The sequence below is a fragment of the Ranitomeya imitator genome, chromosome 5 (assembly GCF_032444005.1).
Source record: "Ranitomeya imitator isolate aRanImi1 chromosome 5, aRanImi1.pri, whole genome shotgun sequence".
Classification (NCBI taxonomy): Eukaryota; Metazoa; Chordata; class Amphibia; order Anura; family Dendrobatidae; genus Ranitomeya; species Ranitomeya imitator.
In genome coordinates this window covers 610,235,660-610,253,782 of record NC_091286.1, presented here as the reverse complement: position 1 = coordinate 610,253,782, position 18,123 = coordinate 610,235,660, and the positions used below count along the sequence as shown (strand labels likewise).

General features: G+C 45.3%; 1 protein-coding gene across 2 annotated transcripts in view; it reads right to left on the bottom strand.

The window, feature by feature from the left end:
• Positions 1-18,123, bottom strand: part of TRAPPC12 (trafficking protein particle complex subunit 12) — a 148,766-nt gene that overhangs the window by 16,749 nt on the left and 113,894 nt on the right. For both annotated transcript variants that reach the window (XM_069728040.1, XM_069728041.1), the window contains exon 8: positions 5,997-6,070. In XM_069728040.1, coding sequence (XP_069584141.1) covers positions 5,997-6,070 — 74 coding nt within the window. The remainder of the gene's footprint in view (positions 1-5,996; positions 6,071-18,123) is intronic.

The window sequence follows — 18,123 nt, the reverse complement described above, 5'->3', positions numbered from 1 at the left end:
AGGTTTTAAAAACTGGACAGTGGAAAAAAAAAAAAATCTACCTGTGTGACGACAGCATTTCTTTTTAATTATGCCAGATGTGTAATTTCAGTAGGCCCAGGGACATGAGCTATTGTTTATATGAGTCTGATCATTGACTCTTTTGTAGATTGAATTGATGTTGTTAATTGTTTAATGGCTGCTGTTTACCTATTGAATCAGTCCTTGCAGCTTATTGTCCTACTATCCTTGGGGGACAGGGACGCAGTGTCATGGAACAATCGAGGTTTGCTTATATGTTGATTACCCGTTGTACCAGTCCATGCCAATTGCTGACATGCAAACATTGTGGAATAAACTATGCTGAATGATTGAATACTCGAACAGTGAGCGTTGATCTCATTCCACCATCCCCCTGAACTGTGGATGATGGCCTGAAAAACAGATGTGGGTATCAAAAAGGGACCTATATCCTTCTACAGAGAGACTTTACAAAACAGCAGCCAGGCATCATGTCTCCAACTGGAGGAATGCAGATCTGATCCACAGCCCATCACGGAGCCCATGGAGTCATTTGGAGAAGCCAGGTTGGGATGATAAGGTCACCTGGTCACATACCTCAATGGGCTGTCAGCTTCTTAAGCTTGTCGTTTACTCCTCTTTGTGGGTGCCTGCCAAAAGCGGGTGCCACAGGCGGGGGCAGTCGGTCCAGGAAGCACCGAAGTTGTGGGATGAGCCCTGGTCCACACGGTCTTTCTAAAGACAGTCGGTCCAGTGGTCGAGAGCACCACTGACCCTTGTGTCGCCACAACATGTTACGTCTTTGATGTGGATTTCTTTTGATAGCCCCCGCAGAGTGACATTGCAGTGAAAAGGCTGCATCAGATGGGTGGTGGTGGGTGGGCTGGGGAGCTTCAAAAACGACGACAGAGCAGGCTTAATTTCTGACATGGATTTTTCTTAACAAAAAATGTTGGATTTTTCCAACATCAAGGACTTGCTCACACGTTAGGTTTTTGTGACTTTTTTTCCATGTATTTTTTATGCTGCAGAAAAAATGCAGCGTTTTACAGTAGCAGAAAGTGAATGAGATGTCTGACATGTAGCTTATTTTTTCCTTGCAGATTTGAACTTTTTTTTTTCTCTTTAATCTGCAGCTTGTCAATTCTTCCAGCTTTTTTTCTAACATTTTTCAGCCAAATGAACTGGAAAAAAATGCAAGTGAAAACCCATCATATACACATGCAAAAATGCATGTATTTAAAGCAGCGTGCTGCCTGCTGAAAAATCTGCTGCAAATACTAAAATGTGTGCACAGAGATGCTAAAATGTGTAAATGCAGCTTCTTCCCCGGGGAGGATTATTTCTACATCTTGTGCTTGGCTGGTAAATACATAGAAATCCTGTGAGTAATAATGTGAGTAATTAGGCTTTGCGTCCTAAACCCTGGGCGTTACATAAATTCTGCGCTATGTACTTGTAAGACTCAGGGTCAGTGTATTATATGAGCCTCATTTACATGACAAAACCCCAATCTCATCCTGATCACAGGGGAGATTGTATTACGCCATTTAACCCCCGATTCAGAAGCATAAAGGCATTCAACCTTGGAAAAAAAATAAGATAAAATAAAAAAATGCATCTGCAGTGACTTTTCTTTATCTCGCCCACGTCCCTGGCCACTCGACCCTTCATAACCACAGAGAGGAGGGAAAACCATTCCTGTCCTTTATTAACCACCAGCACATCAGACCTTTGTATATGAACACATCCAGAACCACAAGATAGGATTCTTGTAAATGAGGAAAATGGAGTTAGCTAATAAAAGATTCAGGGAAGAGAAAATGAGGGGGGAGTCAAACACTAGAGAGGTGCAACAAGTCCCAGACAGGTACCAAAGAGGTGCAAGAAATGCCAGACAGGTACCAAAGAGGTGTAAGAGGAACCAGACAGGTACCAAAGAGATGCAAGAAATTCCAGACAGGTACCAAAGAGGTGCAAGAAATGCCAGACAGGTACCATACAGGAGAAAGAGGAGCCAGACAGGTACCATACAGGAGCCAGACAGGTACCATACAGGTGTAAGAAGAGCCAGACAGGTACCATACAGGAGCAAGAGGAGCCACACAGGTACCATGCAGGAGCCAGACAGGTACCATGCAGGAGCAAGAGGAGCCAGACAGGTACCATACAGGAGCAAGAGGAGCCACACAGGTACCATGCAGGAGCCAGACAGGTACCACGCAGGAGCAAGAGGAGCCAGACAGGTACCATACAGGAGCAAGAGGAGCCAGACAGGTACCATACAGGAGCAAGAGGAGCCAGACAGGTACCATACAGGAGCAAGAGGAGCCAGACAGGTACCATACAGGAGCAAGAGGAGCCAGACAGGTACCATACAGGTGTAAGAGGAGCCAGACAGGTACAATACAGGTGTAAGAGGAGCCAGACAGGTACCATACAGGTGTAAGAGGTGCCAGCCAGGTACCATACAGGTGTAAGAAGAGCCAGACAAGTACCATACAGGTGTAAGAGGAGCCAGACAGGTACCATACAGGCGTAAGAGGTGCCAGCCAGGTACCATACAGGTGTAAGAAGAGCCAGACAGGTACAATACAGGTGTAAGAGGAGCCAGACAGGTACCATACAGGTGTAAGAGGAGCCAGACAGGTACCATACAGGTGTAAGAGGAGCCAGACAGGTACCATACAGGTGTAAGAGGAGCCAGACAGGTACCATACAGGTGTAAGAGGAGCCAGACAGGTACCATACAGGTGTAAGAGGAGCCATACAGGTGAAAGAGGAGCCAGACAGGTGCCATACAGGTGTAAGAGGAGCCAGACAGGTGCCAAACAGGTGTAAGAGGAGCCAGACAGGTACCATACAGGTGTAAGAGGAGCCAGACAAGTACCATACAGGAGTAAGAGGTGCCAAACAGGTACCATACAGGTGTAAGAGGAGCCATACAGGTACCATACAGGTGTAAGAGGAGCCAGACAGGTACCATACAGGTGTAAGAGGAGCCAGACAGGTACCATACAGGTGTAAGAGGAGCCAGACAGGTACCATACAGGTGTAAGAGGAGCCAGACAGGTACCATACAGGTGTAAGAGGAGCCAGACAGGTACCATACAGGTGTAAGAGGAGCCAGACAGGTACCATACAGGTGTAAGAGGAGCCAGACAGGTACCATACAGGTGTAAGAGGAGCCAGACAGGTACCATACAGGTGTAAGAGGAGCCAGACAGGTGCCATACAGGTGTAAGAGGAGCCAGACAGGTACCATACAGGTGTAAGAGGAGCCAGACAGGTGCCATACAGGTGTAAGAGGAGCCAGACAGGTACCATAAAGGGGTAAGAGGAGCCAGACAGGTACCATACAGGTGTAAGAGGAGCCAGACAGGTACCATACAGGTGAAAGAGGAGCCAGACAGGTACCATACAGGTGTAAGAGGAGCCAGACAGGTACCATACAGGTGTTAGAGGAGCCAGACAGGTACCATACAGGTGTAAGAGGAGCCAGACAGGTACCATACAGGTGTAAGAGGAGCCAGACAGGTACCATACAGGTGTAAGAGGAGCCAGACAGGTACCATACAGAAAAACAGAACTTAATATTTGGCACAGAAACCTTTGTTTTTTATTACAGAGGTCAAACATTTCCTCTAGTTCTTGACTAGGTTTGCACACACTGCAGCAGGGATTTTGGCCCACTCCTCCACACAGATCGTCTCCAGATCTTTCAGGCTTCGGGGCTGTCGCTGGGCAACATCGAGTTTCTGCTCCCTTCAAAGATTCTCTATTGGGTTCAGGCCTGCAGACTGGCTAGACCACTCCAGGACCTTGAAATGCTTCTTACAGAGTCACTCCTCATTTGCCCTGGCTGTGTGTTTCTGGTCATTGTCATGCTGTAAGACCCAGCCATGACCCATCTTCAATGCCATAATCTTGTTATACATGACCCCAACCATCCTCCCTTCACTACAGTGCAGTTGTCCTGTCCCATTTGCAGAAAATCACCCCCAAAGAATGATGCTCCCCCCACCATGCTTTAAGGTTGGGATGGTGTTCTTGGGATGAACTCATCCTCCTTCTTCCTCCAGACACGGCAAATGGAGTGGATAGCAAAAAGTTCTATGTTGGTCTCAACTGACCACATGACCTTCTCCCATGCCTCCTCTGGATCATCCAGATGGTCACTGGGGAACTTCAAATGGGCCTGGACATGAGCTGGTGTGAGCAGGAGGACCTTGCCTGCCCTGCAGGATATTAATCCATGACAATGTAGTGCGTTACTAATGGTAATGTGTGATACTGTGGTCCCAGTTCTCTTCAGGTCACTGACCACGTCCTCCTGTGTAGTTCTGGGCCGATTCCTGACCTTTCTCAGAATCATCCTCACCCCACAAGGCGAGATCTTGTACGGAGCTCCAGACCAAGGAAGATTAACCGCCATCTTGTGTTCCTTCCATTTTCTTATAATTGTGCCAACAGTTGTTGCCTTCTCTTATAAAATATGTTACAACATTTCATATATTCTCTAGTGATTTGTGGAAGAACTAAAACAATAGTTTTACAATTTAAATCGCTGTAGTAAATTCTGACACATTAGGAAAATAACTTGCTGCTGCCGGTCTTTGTTGCCTGACCTGTAGTGATAAAATCTTGTACAACCACATGACCGCTGCAGCCAGTCACTGTCCAGAGCGGTCTGGTGCTATACAAGATGCAACATCACTACAGAGGCCAGAAATGTGCGGCTTAAGCATGGCGGCACGTCATCACTGGAGAAAAACTAACAACGTCAGGAGAGTAAAAGTGGTCGATCTTATGTCTTTTTTTTTTTTTACTTGGCACTATATGAAAAATGTAAAAAAATTGCACCTTGTTTTTAAAAAAAAATAATAATAATAAAGTGGTGGCGCTGGCGCGGCAGAGGATTTACCGGGAGTGTAGAGTTATAACAGTTATGCTCTGCTTTGGGAGAATTTTCTATAAAATCCAGACAACCCCTTAAAGTAAGACAGGAGGATTACATTGGAACGTCACTGTGGAAAACATATTCATCATTTAGAAATAAATTGCCCAAAACGAAATTTTGATGACTGCTCCTCTAAGCAAGGAGCCATTCATTTCCTAAAATAGCCGCCATCCAATCAGAGCAAAGCATCATCCCACCTATACACACAGCAGTACTGCAGACGGCCAGCGGGGGTCAGTACTGGCTGGGGGTTGTAGTATCTGTCTGTATAGGCAAAGTGTGGCTTTCCAGTGTGAAACCTAGTAGGAGGCAGGCGGATATCACAAGATCAATCTCTCCTGCAGAAGGTGCAAGATACGGGTCGTAAATTGTCATATCTCTTCAGATTACTATTTTTCTTTATAGAACACGGCTGCAAACAAATTGGAATGGGAACAAACTGAATAAAAGTAGTGTATCTGGAACTAAAATATAATTGTAATATTTAAAAAGGTATTCCCATGTCCTAGATACTATCCCAATATGTAATAATATTAGACAAAACCTCGAATTAGAAATGTAGTATAGTTCTCCTGATTAGCTATGTTGCTTACCCTATGACCAGGGTATTGCAGTAGCTTGGGTACCCATGGTTACCAGTACTCATATAGTGACAGTTGTTAGTGGTTGTAACCATGGATACCAGAGTTACTGTGAAGCCCTGCACATGAGGTAAGCGACATAGCTAACCAGGAGAACTATACATTTCTAATTGGAAGCATTTTGTAATATTATTATTATTCCACCTACTTCATATTATGATAGGATATTGGAGATGTGAATGCCATTTTAAAACAGGCACCAATGCAAGATTTATAGGCCTAGATGGGAATAATACATGAAAAAAAAGAGTCAATCAGTACACAGGTTTATAAAAAAAAGAAATATTATACAATCTGCATGAATAAAGAAGAGAGAATGCCCTGTGTGCGTGCTGGCAGCCGGCGTCCTCCTGCCGTATATACGGTAACGCTGCAGTTTGCTGCCGCCCACGTACCTTCATCATTAGCAGACAGTTCGCCATGGAGTACATCACCCGGCCCAGACGTGACCTCCACAGCTGAACAGAGGCTGCAAAATAAGATCAGCGCGTGAATTGGCGCAAATAAATGAGAGGCGCTCTCCAGCCATCAATCACTGCTCCTATGAATTCTGATTTCACAGATCCCCCTTGTTAACACCGCTGGGTCTCAGGCTAGAATTATTAATACTCTGTAGGCTACGAGTCAAGACAAAAGAAAAGGGAAGGGGGAAAAAAAAAAGAAAAAAAAAAAAAAGAAAATAAGGCTGATTTTTCTTCCTCTTCACTAAGGGACTGGCTGGAATAGTTCACGGATTAGGAAGCCGGCATAAATGATGCGGCCATGCACAACAATCAGCACCTTCCCGGCTTCCGAGCTGAACATGCTAATTGGAACAGCAGAAATTTCAGCGTGGTCAGACCATTAACATGCACATAAGGCAGCGGGCGCCAGAGGAGACGATGTGTGGATGCTGGTGGCATTTCGGAATTATTGTAGCGCCAGGGCAGACAGAGAATGGGGGCGGCGGAGCCATAGAGTTGTCAGCTTCTGGCAGCGTGAAACCCAAGAGAAACCGCTGAGCTCGACTACATCCTCCTATTGTTCTGTAGATGGCAGCCGACATAGAGCGAAGCATCTGCCAATGTTACAGGATCAAAGAGGCGCGCTAATCTGCTCCGTGCTGATGGGACCAGCAGTGAACTGGTGCCGGAGATTACAGCACGTCCGTCAGTCCCGCGCACACCGTCACCCCCCCCGCGATCCACGCACACAGTCACCCCGCGCACCGCCAGCAGCGATCATTAGACTGCAAGCTCTTGGGGCAAGGCGGCCTCCAATGTGTCACCGTATTTGCATCAATCACCGGCATGGTTACATTATTACAGATAGTGCTCCTTCGGAAAACATTTTCACAAGTTTATAAATACATTGATATACCAAATACTAAAAAAAAAAATACATGTTTCAATTCTGTAAATCTAACAAATGTGATTTCAGAATGAAATAAATACATTTCTATATCTAAAATTTATATACGGTGGGGGAAATAAGTATTTGCTCCCTGGCTAATTTTGTAATTTTGCCCACTAACAGACATGAACAGTCTATAATATTAAGGGTAGGTTAATTTTAACATTGAGAGATAGAATATCAAAAGTAAAATCCAGAAAATCACATTGTATAAATTTATTTGCATTTTGCAGTGGGAATTAAGTATTTGATCCCCTACCAACAGACCAGTTAGACGTTCCTAATCAACTCATTACCTGCATTAAAGACAGCTGTCTTACATAGTCACCTTTATAAAAGACTCCTGTCCACAGACTCAATCAGTCAGACTCTAACCTCTACAACATGGGCAAGACCAAAGAGTTTTCCAAGGATGTCAGGGACAAGATCATAGACCTGTACAAAGCTGGAATGGGCTACAAAACCATATGTCAGACGCTGGGTGAGAAGGAGACAACTGTTGATGCAATAGTAAGAAAATGGAAGAAATACAAAATGACTGTCAATCAACATCAATCTGGGGCACCATGCAAAATCTCACCTCGTGGGGTATCCTTGATCATGAGGAAGGTGAGAGATCAGCTTAAAACTACACGGGGGGTGGGGGTGGGGGGTGGTGGGGACTTGTTAATGATCTCAAGGCAGCTGGGACCACAGTCACCAAGAAAATCATTGGTAACACATTACGTCGTAAAGGATTAAAATCCTGCAGTGTCCGCAAGGTCCCACTGCTCAAGAAGCCTCATGTGCAGGCCCATCTGGAGTTTGCCAATGAACACCTGGATGATTCTGTGAGTGATTGGGAAAAGGTGCTGTGGTCAGATGAGACAAAAATTGAGGTCTTTGGCAATAACTCAACTTGCTGTGTTTGGAGGAAGAGAAATGCTGCCTATGACCCAAATAACACCGTCCCCACTGTCAAGCATGGAGGTGGAAACATTATGTTTTGGGGGTGTTTCTCTACTAAGGGCACAGGACTACTTCACCGCATCAATGGGAGAATGGATGGAAACATGTACTGTAAAATACTTAGTGACAACCGCCTTCCCGCCGCCAGGACATTAAAAATGGGGCATGGCTGGGTCTTCCAGAAAGACAATGACCCAAAACATACAGCCAAGGCAACAAAGGAGTGGCTCACAAAGAAGCACATTAAGGTCATGCAGTGGCCTAGCCAGTCTCCTGTCCTAAATCTCATAGAAAATTTAGGAAGTGAGTTGAAGCTCTGAGTTGCCAAGTGACAGCCTCAAAATCTTAATGATTTAGAGATGATCTGCCTTAAAAAGTGCCATTCCTACTTTAATATTATTGACGGAACAGATCATAAATGTATGATAGATACAGGTCTCAGCAGTGAGGCACACATCTATCTCAAAAACGGGGGTCCATCATGTGACGCTCTCAGGTGTAATTTGGCTGCATGTTTGTCTCGCCATTCACTTTTATGGCTAAGCACTTGCTTGGCAATTTTCCAAGTTCCCATAGAAATGATTGCAGAGAGCGGTAGGCACATGTTTCCATCTCTTTATTCCTGACTGTGTGCAACGTTGTTGATTAAGGCTAGGAAAAATGGTCGGCTCATCTGAAGGCCAATGCAATGACTACAGAATTGTAAAGTACTTTTTTTACCCAAAACGTAGCTTTCAACAAGAAAAACATCACATCAAAGAACTGACTGCTAAGTGTCTCTATTGCCTAATTGCTAGGATGGATTGAATAGCTTTGGTTAGCGCTTACCGAATAGCTGCATCGGGAACCCAGATACCAGGAGCGCTCCCGATAATCAGGTGTCCAGCACCGCAGCTGCATGTGTAGTGGCGGTGTTTGTTGGACTCGCGATACAGGGGCTGGGGTCCTGGGTTCAAATCCCACCAAGGACAACATCTGCAAGGAGTTTGTATGTTCTCCCCGTGTTTGCATGGGTTTACTTTGGGGTCTCCAGTTTCCTCCCACACTCCCACATAAGATTGTGAACCCCATTGGGGACAGCGATAATAATGTCTTTAAAGCGCTGCGGAATAAGATAGCGCTATATAAGAATAATAAATAAATATGTTTTGACTGTCACACAGCCGTGACACATGCAGCTGCGGCCGAACAGCTGATTATCGGGAGCGCTCCAGGTATCCAGGTTCCCATGGCAGGTATTCGGTAAGCGCTATAGTGGTTAGGATAAGGAGTTATCCAAAGATATTCGATCAACCCTAGTAATTGCCCATTGGTTGTCGTGTAATCCGACTCCAGCAGAAGAGCTGCATCGCCGGATTACAGGCAGAGGGGGAGGGTGCTTGTCTCTGCTCCTGCTCTCCTGTCTGTCCAGCTGCATACAGCATAACTGCCCTTACTAAAGTCTTTAGTAAATTACTAACAACAGCTAATGGTCACTACTCCCTGCTGATTCTCCTGGATCTCTCTGCAGAATTTGACACTGTGGATCATCAGCTCCTCCTCACTATGCTCCTCTCTATCGGCCTTAAGGACACCGTTCTCTTCTGGTTCTCCTCCTACCTCTCTGACCGCTCCATCACTATCTTTTGTTGACTCCTCTCCTTCTGCCTTTACTGTTGAGGTTCCTCAAGGATCAGGCCTAGGTCCTCTACACTTCTCCCTATACACTGCCCCTATTGGACAATCAGTAGATGTGGTTTTTAGTACCATCTCTATGCTGATGACACCCAATTATACACTTCTACTCCTGACATCACGCCTGCATCATTACAAAACACCAGTGATTGTCCTAACACTGTCTCCAACATCATGTCCTCCCTGAAACTGAACTCCTCGTGTTCCATCCCTTCTCTAACCTACCTATGCCTGACCTTGCCATTTCCGTGTGTGGTTCTACCATAATTAATTCCCTTCATTCATTCCCTTCACTGTTTGCACAGGTGATGCGGATTGTCCGTACACACAGCCGTGTCCGGTACCGCAGCTCACTCTCACATTAGCCCTACGGTGATTGGCATTGGTGGTGGTGGACTCCTGTAATATTCATTGGTTAAACCTCACACACAAGCCCAACGAAAAGGGAAGTATTTACCTTGATGGAAAACAAATCCCCAAATGAAAGAAAGAAAAAAATAAAAATTCTGTGACATGGATCATTTTTCATATTCTGGTCTAAAAATCTGTTTCGTATTCAATAACCACATCTGTCCAACGGAGACCTCCCAACAAATAAGGGACTGTTTACTAAGAAAGCCCCGATCTATAGAAACCACGGCAGCCAGATATTCCCGCTCATTGTCTTAACGAGCTCCGTGTCAATCCTGGTTAATTACTTGCTGCACCATCTGCACTTTTTTTCTCCTGAAACATCCCCAGATGTATTCACCTCCTTTCGCGGCCTGGCATGTCGCGGTCAGGAGGCGCCCCGCCACCGGCTATGTCTAGACACCAGCTTATATCTCCAGTCAGGGCCGCGTGCACATTCCAGGTGCAGGTGTCTACAAGTAATTGCAAGTGTGACTCTTATCAAATGTTCTCAGGCAAGGCTGTCACTTTGCTTTTTCCTCTATTTTTACCTTCCCGGAAGGATTCAGCCAGCATTTTAACTCCTGCATTGCTTGATAAAACACAAATAAATATAAGGGAAGTAGTTGCTATGCCTGACAGTGGGCAGAAAAACATCACAATTATGGAGAAATTACGGTTTAACTGCTCGCCAAATATGGGGTCATCGGAAAGCTTCACCATAAAACATAAGGAAAGGTTTCACTTCTGGTCTAGAGATCCAGGTGGTGTAGGGAGTCTTAGGTAACACTCATTGGGTAAAATTAGGCAGATTAGCTCTTGGCCAGAAGGGAGAAACCTGACTCCCTGGTGTCACCTATAGGTAGCTACTCTAAGTTTAACCCAATGGCAGGGTATTCACATCTCAAACATTCACTTCTATGGAAACAGTAACACCTGCTTCCATTTGGCTCCTTCCATAATCCTGGGGAGTGCATGTAAGATAAATCAGAGTCACCCATCTGTGGACTTACAAGACAGATGGGACTTTGCTTTGGGCAATACACATACAACTCTACCTGTAACAAGTATCACCTTTTAAGAGAGGTCCCAGCCACCATGCTTAAATAATGCCATTTCCCACAAAAAAAAAATTAGCACTGGGGCCCCTTATCTTAAAACTGGTTCCTAGTGTTACTATTCCCCTTATCAACAGAATATTTAGACAGGCCAACGTGTCCAGAAGTGATTGGGTTATCTCAAAGTGTGTGATGACCCATTCTGCACAGAAGAACTTGGGCCACTACAAAGCCCTAGGAGGATCTAAGATTAGTTCAACAGAAGTGATGCTTGGAGTTACCACCATGAATGTTTCTGTTTTTTTTAGATCAAGTCAAATTCAGATGACTCTGTCCATTCTTGTGAACGCAAAAAAAAATGAATTAAGGATGGATGGAATATGTGTACCATCGGTTGTTAATGGAGACTCAGACATTCAATGGCTGAATCTTGTCTGGAAAAATGGATCATAACTGGGCATGTTCTGTGTTTATCGGAACAGACGAAAATTAAATTCAATCGCTATCTCACCATTGTGTGAATATTGCCTAAAATGCCCGAAACACATTGGACTAATGTTGGATGAACCCACAAACTTAGGCCGTTTCTGCCAACAGTTTAATGTGTATGGGGGCCCTGACATGATGTTGATGGTCAGATGGAGTCAGCATGTTCGATTCAGGAGGGACAATCCTTTTATTCTCTAAGACAGTGTTCCCCAACTCCGGTCCTCAAGAGCCACCACCAGGTCATGTTTTGAGGATTACCTTAGAATTGCACAGGTCATTGAATGCTTTCCTGTCCAGGTGATGCAATTATCACATGGGCAATACTAAGGAAATCCTGAAAACATGACCTGTTGGTGGCTCTTGAGGACCGGACTTGGGGAACACTGCTCTAAGACGTAAGCCACCGCCAGAGATGTCAGACAGCGGCTCTCTCATAGAGAACGGAGGAGCACTTGACAGATGGAGCGCTCCTGTATATGGGAGGGTCAGGGAAGATGGCTGTCGGCTATATGATCGGTAGAACCATCGTTTGGCCAACAACTATCAAAGGTATGTGGGGCTTAACTCTTCTGAACATTCTCCACCCTTGAAGATTTTTATAGACAGCCTTGAATTTATGATTAGTTTGTGCCCCAGAGTCCACTCCATTAGATTAAAGCCCATTACGGACAGGCTGACCATCTCATGATGTTGGGGGAGGGAAGGATGGGAAAGTCAGAATTTAAACACCCGATCCTTTTTGCTTCAATGAAGATTAGGCTGTCAGCTGCTTACTCCCCTCTCCCCATACAGGACACACTCAGCTGATAAGTATGGGGAGAGAGTGCGGAGGGATGAACGAGCTGAGCCGACAGCCATCGGATGCTTATTGCCAGGTTCAGGCCTTGTTCACAGCCACATGGCAGGACTGGATCCAACAGAGGACCCGCTTGCACCATTTCTGAGTAAAGGAGGCATTCCAATACCGCAGGCCCCGGCGCCAATGCTAAAAGCTTGTGATAGAAAGCCTGGAAATTGAAATGACAGAGACAAAGTGGCGTATTATTTCATAACATAAAACAAAAAAATGACATCATTAACAGCAGCTCATGAAAATCAATTGAAATCTCAAGTGTGTGCCCGCCAGCGAGGAGGAGGAAGAACTCCACCGGCATCGATTTTACATCTGCAGAGAGAGGTCTGGAAACGTCCAAGTATTATGCAGAGAAAGCCGCTTAACAGCCATCAGCTCGAAGCCAGCCAACTGTGCCGTGATGTGTCTGAGAGGGTCTGCCCTCAGCTGCCCCCTCCTTCAGCATGACCTTCCCATCACAACGTCTCCCTGCAAAATGTCCCTGTCTCACCAGAAGACGCTCCACCACTTCCAGCAAGCGCCTAATTAGCTCTATAGGAGAGGAATAGCTGAGCAGATCTGGGGCACAGGGCACACATCAGCAGTGGTTGTGCAGCAGAGGTATCTCGCCCACCGCAGCGCGGCTGCATCCAGCCTATTGTTCTGTAACACAGGTAATCTGCAACCTCGGCCGAATCCAAGGCGTCTGAGATTACGAAATACTTGTGAAATCCAGCGGCCATGAGCGTTCGGCGTACAGGGGCACGGGATATTCACTAGGCCGCTCTTCATGAGAATTTAGGATATGGCCGGGGACAACATCTTTATGTAGTTCGTATTCTTCCCAGGTCAGTTTCCTCCAGGTTCCCCACAAATCAGGATATGTGGCTTCCTAGAGGGCGAGACAAGACATTGGACAGATGCTAATCCTGCTGTGTGAATGCAATCTCCGCCATGTGAAGGAGTATGCTGGCGCCTACTGTACGTAATACAAGATAATATCAGTCCGTAAAGACGAAATGTCTTCCAATATCCTTGATAAGCCCCACCTCTCAATATATATAGGGCTAAAGATCAATTTTATTGATATCCCCAGTTAGCTTTATACATGAAATGTCCGTCCGTACTGGAGAACACGGAGGTGAGCGTCTCCAGGGTAAGGTTTAGGGGCCAGAACTGTATGGACACTTCAATCAATTTTAACTGCGGAGCTGAGTTGAATGGAGTCGCGTGGCCTGCGGCGGTCATTCAGTAGTTAAAATCGATTGGAAACACTAAAAAAAGGATCAGTGTGTCCAAGGTCCTAAGAAGCCCCTACACCAGACGTCCCCAACGTTTCTGACCTTGAGAGCCACATCCAACCTTGAGAGAGGGTCGCGAGTCACATTCAACTTTGAGAGAGGGTCGCGAGCCACATTCAGCTCCCACCCCCTCACAATAGTGACAAGCAAAGCCCCCATTACAGGCATAATGGTAACTAACCTTTTCCACAAAAATCACCCCAAAGCAGTATATTAAGATCTAGAGGTTCCCACAATACCCCCATTAAGTATTCTCCTATAAAACACTCCCAAGACTAGGTCACATCCAGCATCTAACACCTCCTCTGACAGGTGGTATCATCTTGTCTCCAGCGTAGCATACTTAAATTATCTCTAGACACCTAAGACCAGTATATGTGCGTCCAGATCTGCTCTAATGTACAGGGCTGCTCACAAAATTCACCATTTTCAGATGTGCTCTTCATACCGGTTTGCTAGACCTGGAGCTAATTCACCAAGCTGACAGACAGCCGCGAGCCACAATTCATGGGACCGCGAGCCACATGTGGCTCCCGAGCTACAGGTTGGGGACCCCTGCCCTACACAATAGATAGTATTTATGGGGGCCTCAAAATTCTCCCCTGGGGAGAGAAGGATCTGGCAGCGGCTCTGAGGAGGGCTCAGTCGAGCGGCTGGTTCCTGTATATGGGGAAGGTGGTGGGGAGTAGGGAGAGACAGCGGTTGCTGAACAATCAGTTGGCCAAGGTGCAGCTATCTAATGTGTATGGGGCCTTCACCGTTTTGAGGCACCACCCCGGTGATTTTTTCAATTTCACAGACAAAGTGGTATCGCTAATGTAAGTTCCCTGCCCCTAGTATTATACTTACCAGCCACTGTCTCCTGTTATTGGCACAGCTATGGTTATCTTCTGTGTCCAGCCGGACTGCTCCAGCGCTTGCTGGGTGAGGTGGAGGTCACTTTTCCATGTACGTTTATGAGAGCCAGAACGAGGCCTTTATAGAGTTACATTGAGAACTTGTGACCGTTACCTCTGACTTATGGGCAGTCAGCTGAGGTCACAAGATGGCGGTGCAGGCACGGAGCTGCGCTGCAAACAGCAGAAGACAGCAGATGGGGAGTATATAATTAGGGGCAGAGAACATGCATTAGTGATACCACTGGTGGAATTAAGCAAACGCCAGAGTGGTGCTTTAATGAATTAGGCTGTGTCCTAGGGAAATACATTTAGGCTATGTGCGCACCTTACGTTTCTGAATCGCTTGGCAGGAAAAACGCTGCAGCAAAAACACATGTTTTTACTGCGTCTTTGGTGCGTTTTTTGCACAACAATGAAGGCTTTTTTGAGCTAAATAAAAGATATTTTTAAAAAGTTTTGTGATGTATTTTCTTGGTTCAACACCACCTTTTTCATGCTGATGCTGTGGCATAAGTGTAATGGGATTATAGGGCTTGGCTTCAGCAGCTGTCATTGACACCTAGCCCTAGACTTAAGGTACCGTCACACTCAGCAACTTTGCAACGAGAACGACAACAATCCGTGACGTTGCAGCGTCCTGGATAGCGATCTCGTTGTGTTTGACACGCAGCAGCGATCTGGATCCCGCTGTGATATCGCTGGTCGGAGCTAGAAGTCCAGAACTTTATTTCGTCGTCAGGTCGGCGTGCATCGTCATGTTTGACATCAAAAGCAACGACACCAGCAACGTTTTACATGGAGCTAACAACCAGCGAGAAGGAGAAGTGAGTCGCCATTACGTCATTGGATCGCTCCTGCATCGTTCTGGAGCTGCTGTGTTTGACGTCTCTACAGCGACCTAAACATAACCTTTAGTTATGAAAAGGTGTCAGCCCAACAACCTCACTACTAAGCCTTTAAGTAAGCACAAACACACACATTGTCACCAGCCTATGTAGGAGCATTTATATAATCAAGGTACATAGGCTGTCACCAAACAGCAACCGTTAAATTTAAAGAAAAAAAAAATGCTAACAAAATTTTTGCAGTAGCAGTGGCAAGTGGGGTTGATATTTGTGGGGTTGATGTCACCTTTGTATTGTTAGATGACATTAAGCCTACAGATTAGTAATGGAGAGGAGTCTATAAGACACCTATTCATTAATAACCCCATAGAGATATTGTATAAAAAACACACACCCAGAATAAAGTCCTTTATTTGAAATAATGACTCAGACTCCTTTAATGAATCTTCATTAAACCATACTTACCGAACGCCTAATCCACCGAAGCCAATGTCTCCTGCAACAAAAATAAAATAAACCACAATATTACTCACCTGTCCACAGAGAAGATAATCCATAATGTCCCACGACGATCCTGATGACTTTGGGAGCAGTCACTAATGTGACTGCTCTCAAAGACAGCCGACGATAAACTGACAAGAGGTAATCGCTCCAGAGAGCTGAGAGAACCAGAGCTGATCAGCCGATGAAGTCCAGTGAACTCTCACAGCAGCTCAGTTATACACTGTGGGAGTGATTACCAGTCAAATCTCCCGATGTGACTATCTACACGTGAGATAGCAGTGGGACATTCAGGATAACGTGGACTACGGCACACAGGCGAGTATATGATGTTTTATTATTTAACATTTTTTCTAGGAGACGAGGGCATCGATGATTTGGTGTTAGGTGAGTATAATGCGTTTTCTATTTTTATTTGTATATGTATGTAATTATTTTACTTTTTTATTTATTTATTTATTTTTTAACTGTGAGAACAGATGCCAGCTGACAGCAGACGTAGCACGATGGGAGTAGTCTCATCAGCCCACGCCTGCTGACCTGCGGTAAGGTTTTTACCGCAGGTCACAGCTGCGGGGTCACAGTCATAACTGCGGTGTCACGCTGACATCTGACAGCGTTACCACGCAACGGTCTTACCGGTGGTACGGTTAGCGCGGGTCACTGCTGCAGGTGACAGGCACAGCTGCAGGGTCACGCTGACATCTGATAGCGTTACCATGCAGCACTCTGACCGACGGTCTTATTGGCAGTAGCGTTACCGCCGATAAGAACCACAGCGTCGGTGTTTCCCATGCTGTCACACAGATGACAGCGCGGGAAACATCAAAGGTGGCGGGTAAAAATGCAAACAAAAGCTCAGCAAATCTGCAAACATTTTTTATACTTGCGTTTTTGCTGTGGATTTGACTGACTCAATTGAAGTCAATGGGTGAAAAATGCTGCAGAAACGCACAAAGAATAACGTGCTGCAGAAAAAAAAAACACCAAAAAATATTCAAAGGAAATTTACTGATCATGTGCACAACACTTCAGGACTGTCAGTGCATTAGCTTGAAAAGGGATTCCACAGCGTTTTTGGCCCATTTCCGCGTGGAAAACCTCATCAAAAACGACTAAAGCACCTTTATCAATACAACTGCAGCACATTCTGTTCAGTAAAACAAAAAAAAACAACATGGCCAATGTCCAGTGGCAAAGTGTGAAAGAAAACAGGGAGCATGGCTTTTATATATAAAAAAAACTGCAAGGAATAGTGGTGACAAGTTGCGCCCAGGGCCGTCTGTCTATACATGGTGTGAGCTTTGATCACATCTCAAGGACCCCTGCGATGCGATCAGCGGGTGATTCCCCGTTTCACACCTTCAATACCGCCATCAGTATGGATTGTGGTATACAAGAAGATAAACTGCGGAGATCAGAGGTTTCTCTGATCTCCTGACATTAGCGCATGGGAGGACAGCCCTTGGGAAGTCACTGATTGCATGGGCATTATGCAACCAAAATAGCACAAATGCTCGCTATGATGTGACCACTGCCTGACATGATGAGCATTTTTCTTTTTTTCGATGTTTGGATAGGCAAATCAATATTAAATTAATTATAAAGGATATGTGATTTTCTGCAAATAATAACATTTGGCCATCAGCTGCTGCTGAAGAGGAGCTGCAGCTATAAGCTCATAGGAAATATTAACCCTTCTGGAGGAAAAAAAAAAAAAGAGAAAATAGGCAGAAACAAAAAAGAAGTGCAAGATACGTGACAGGCTGGGGAAGACACAGTGTAGCAAAGAAAAAGGTTTCATTGTTTTTGCAGCAATGTTTATGACAATGTCATACAGCCCAAGAATGATGGTAATTACAACATTAGAATTTCCACAAATGGTGGAAATTGACCCTACTGGCTGCAGGAGATGCTCTTCATATGGCTGTGAATGTAATGAGCAGAGGGGGATGGGGAATTCGCACGCTGAGATGGTTATTGGGAGTCTGAGCAACAATCCATAAGGAAGTGCGGATAAAGGGGAGCGCACAATGAACGGCCTCCTGAGCTCCATGAACCTATAGGTCCCTACTACTGTCTAATGAATTCATTGCATCTTCACGTCGGCAGAATTAAGTAGCGGGTACTTAAAGTGACAAGTTTAACCCCTTAGTGACCACCAATATGACTTTTTACTGACCCGAGAGATAA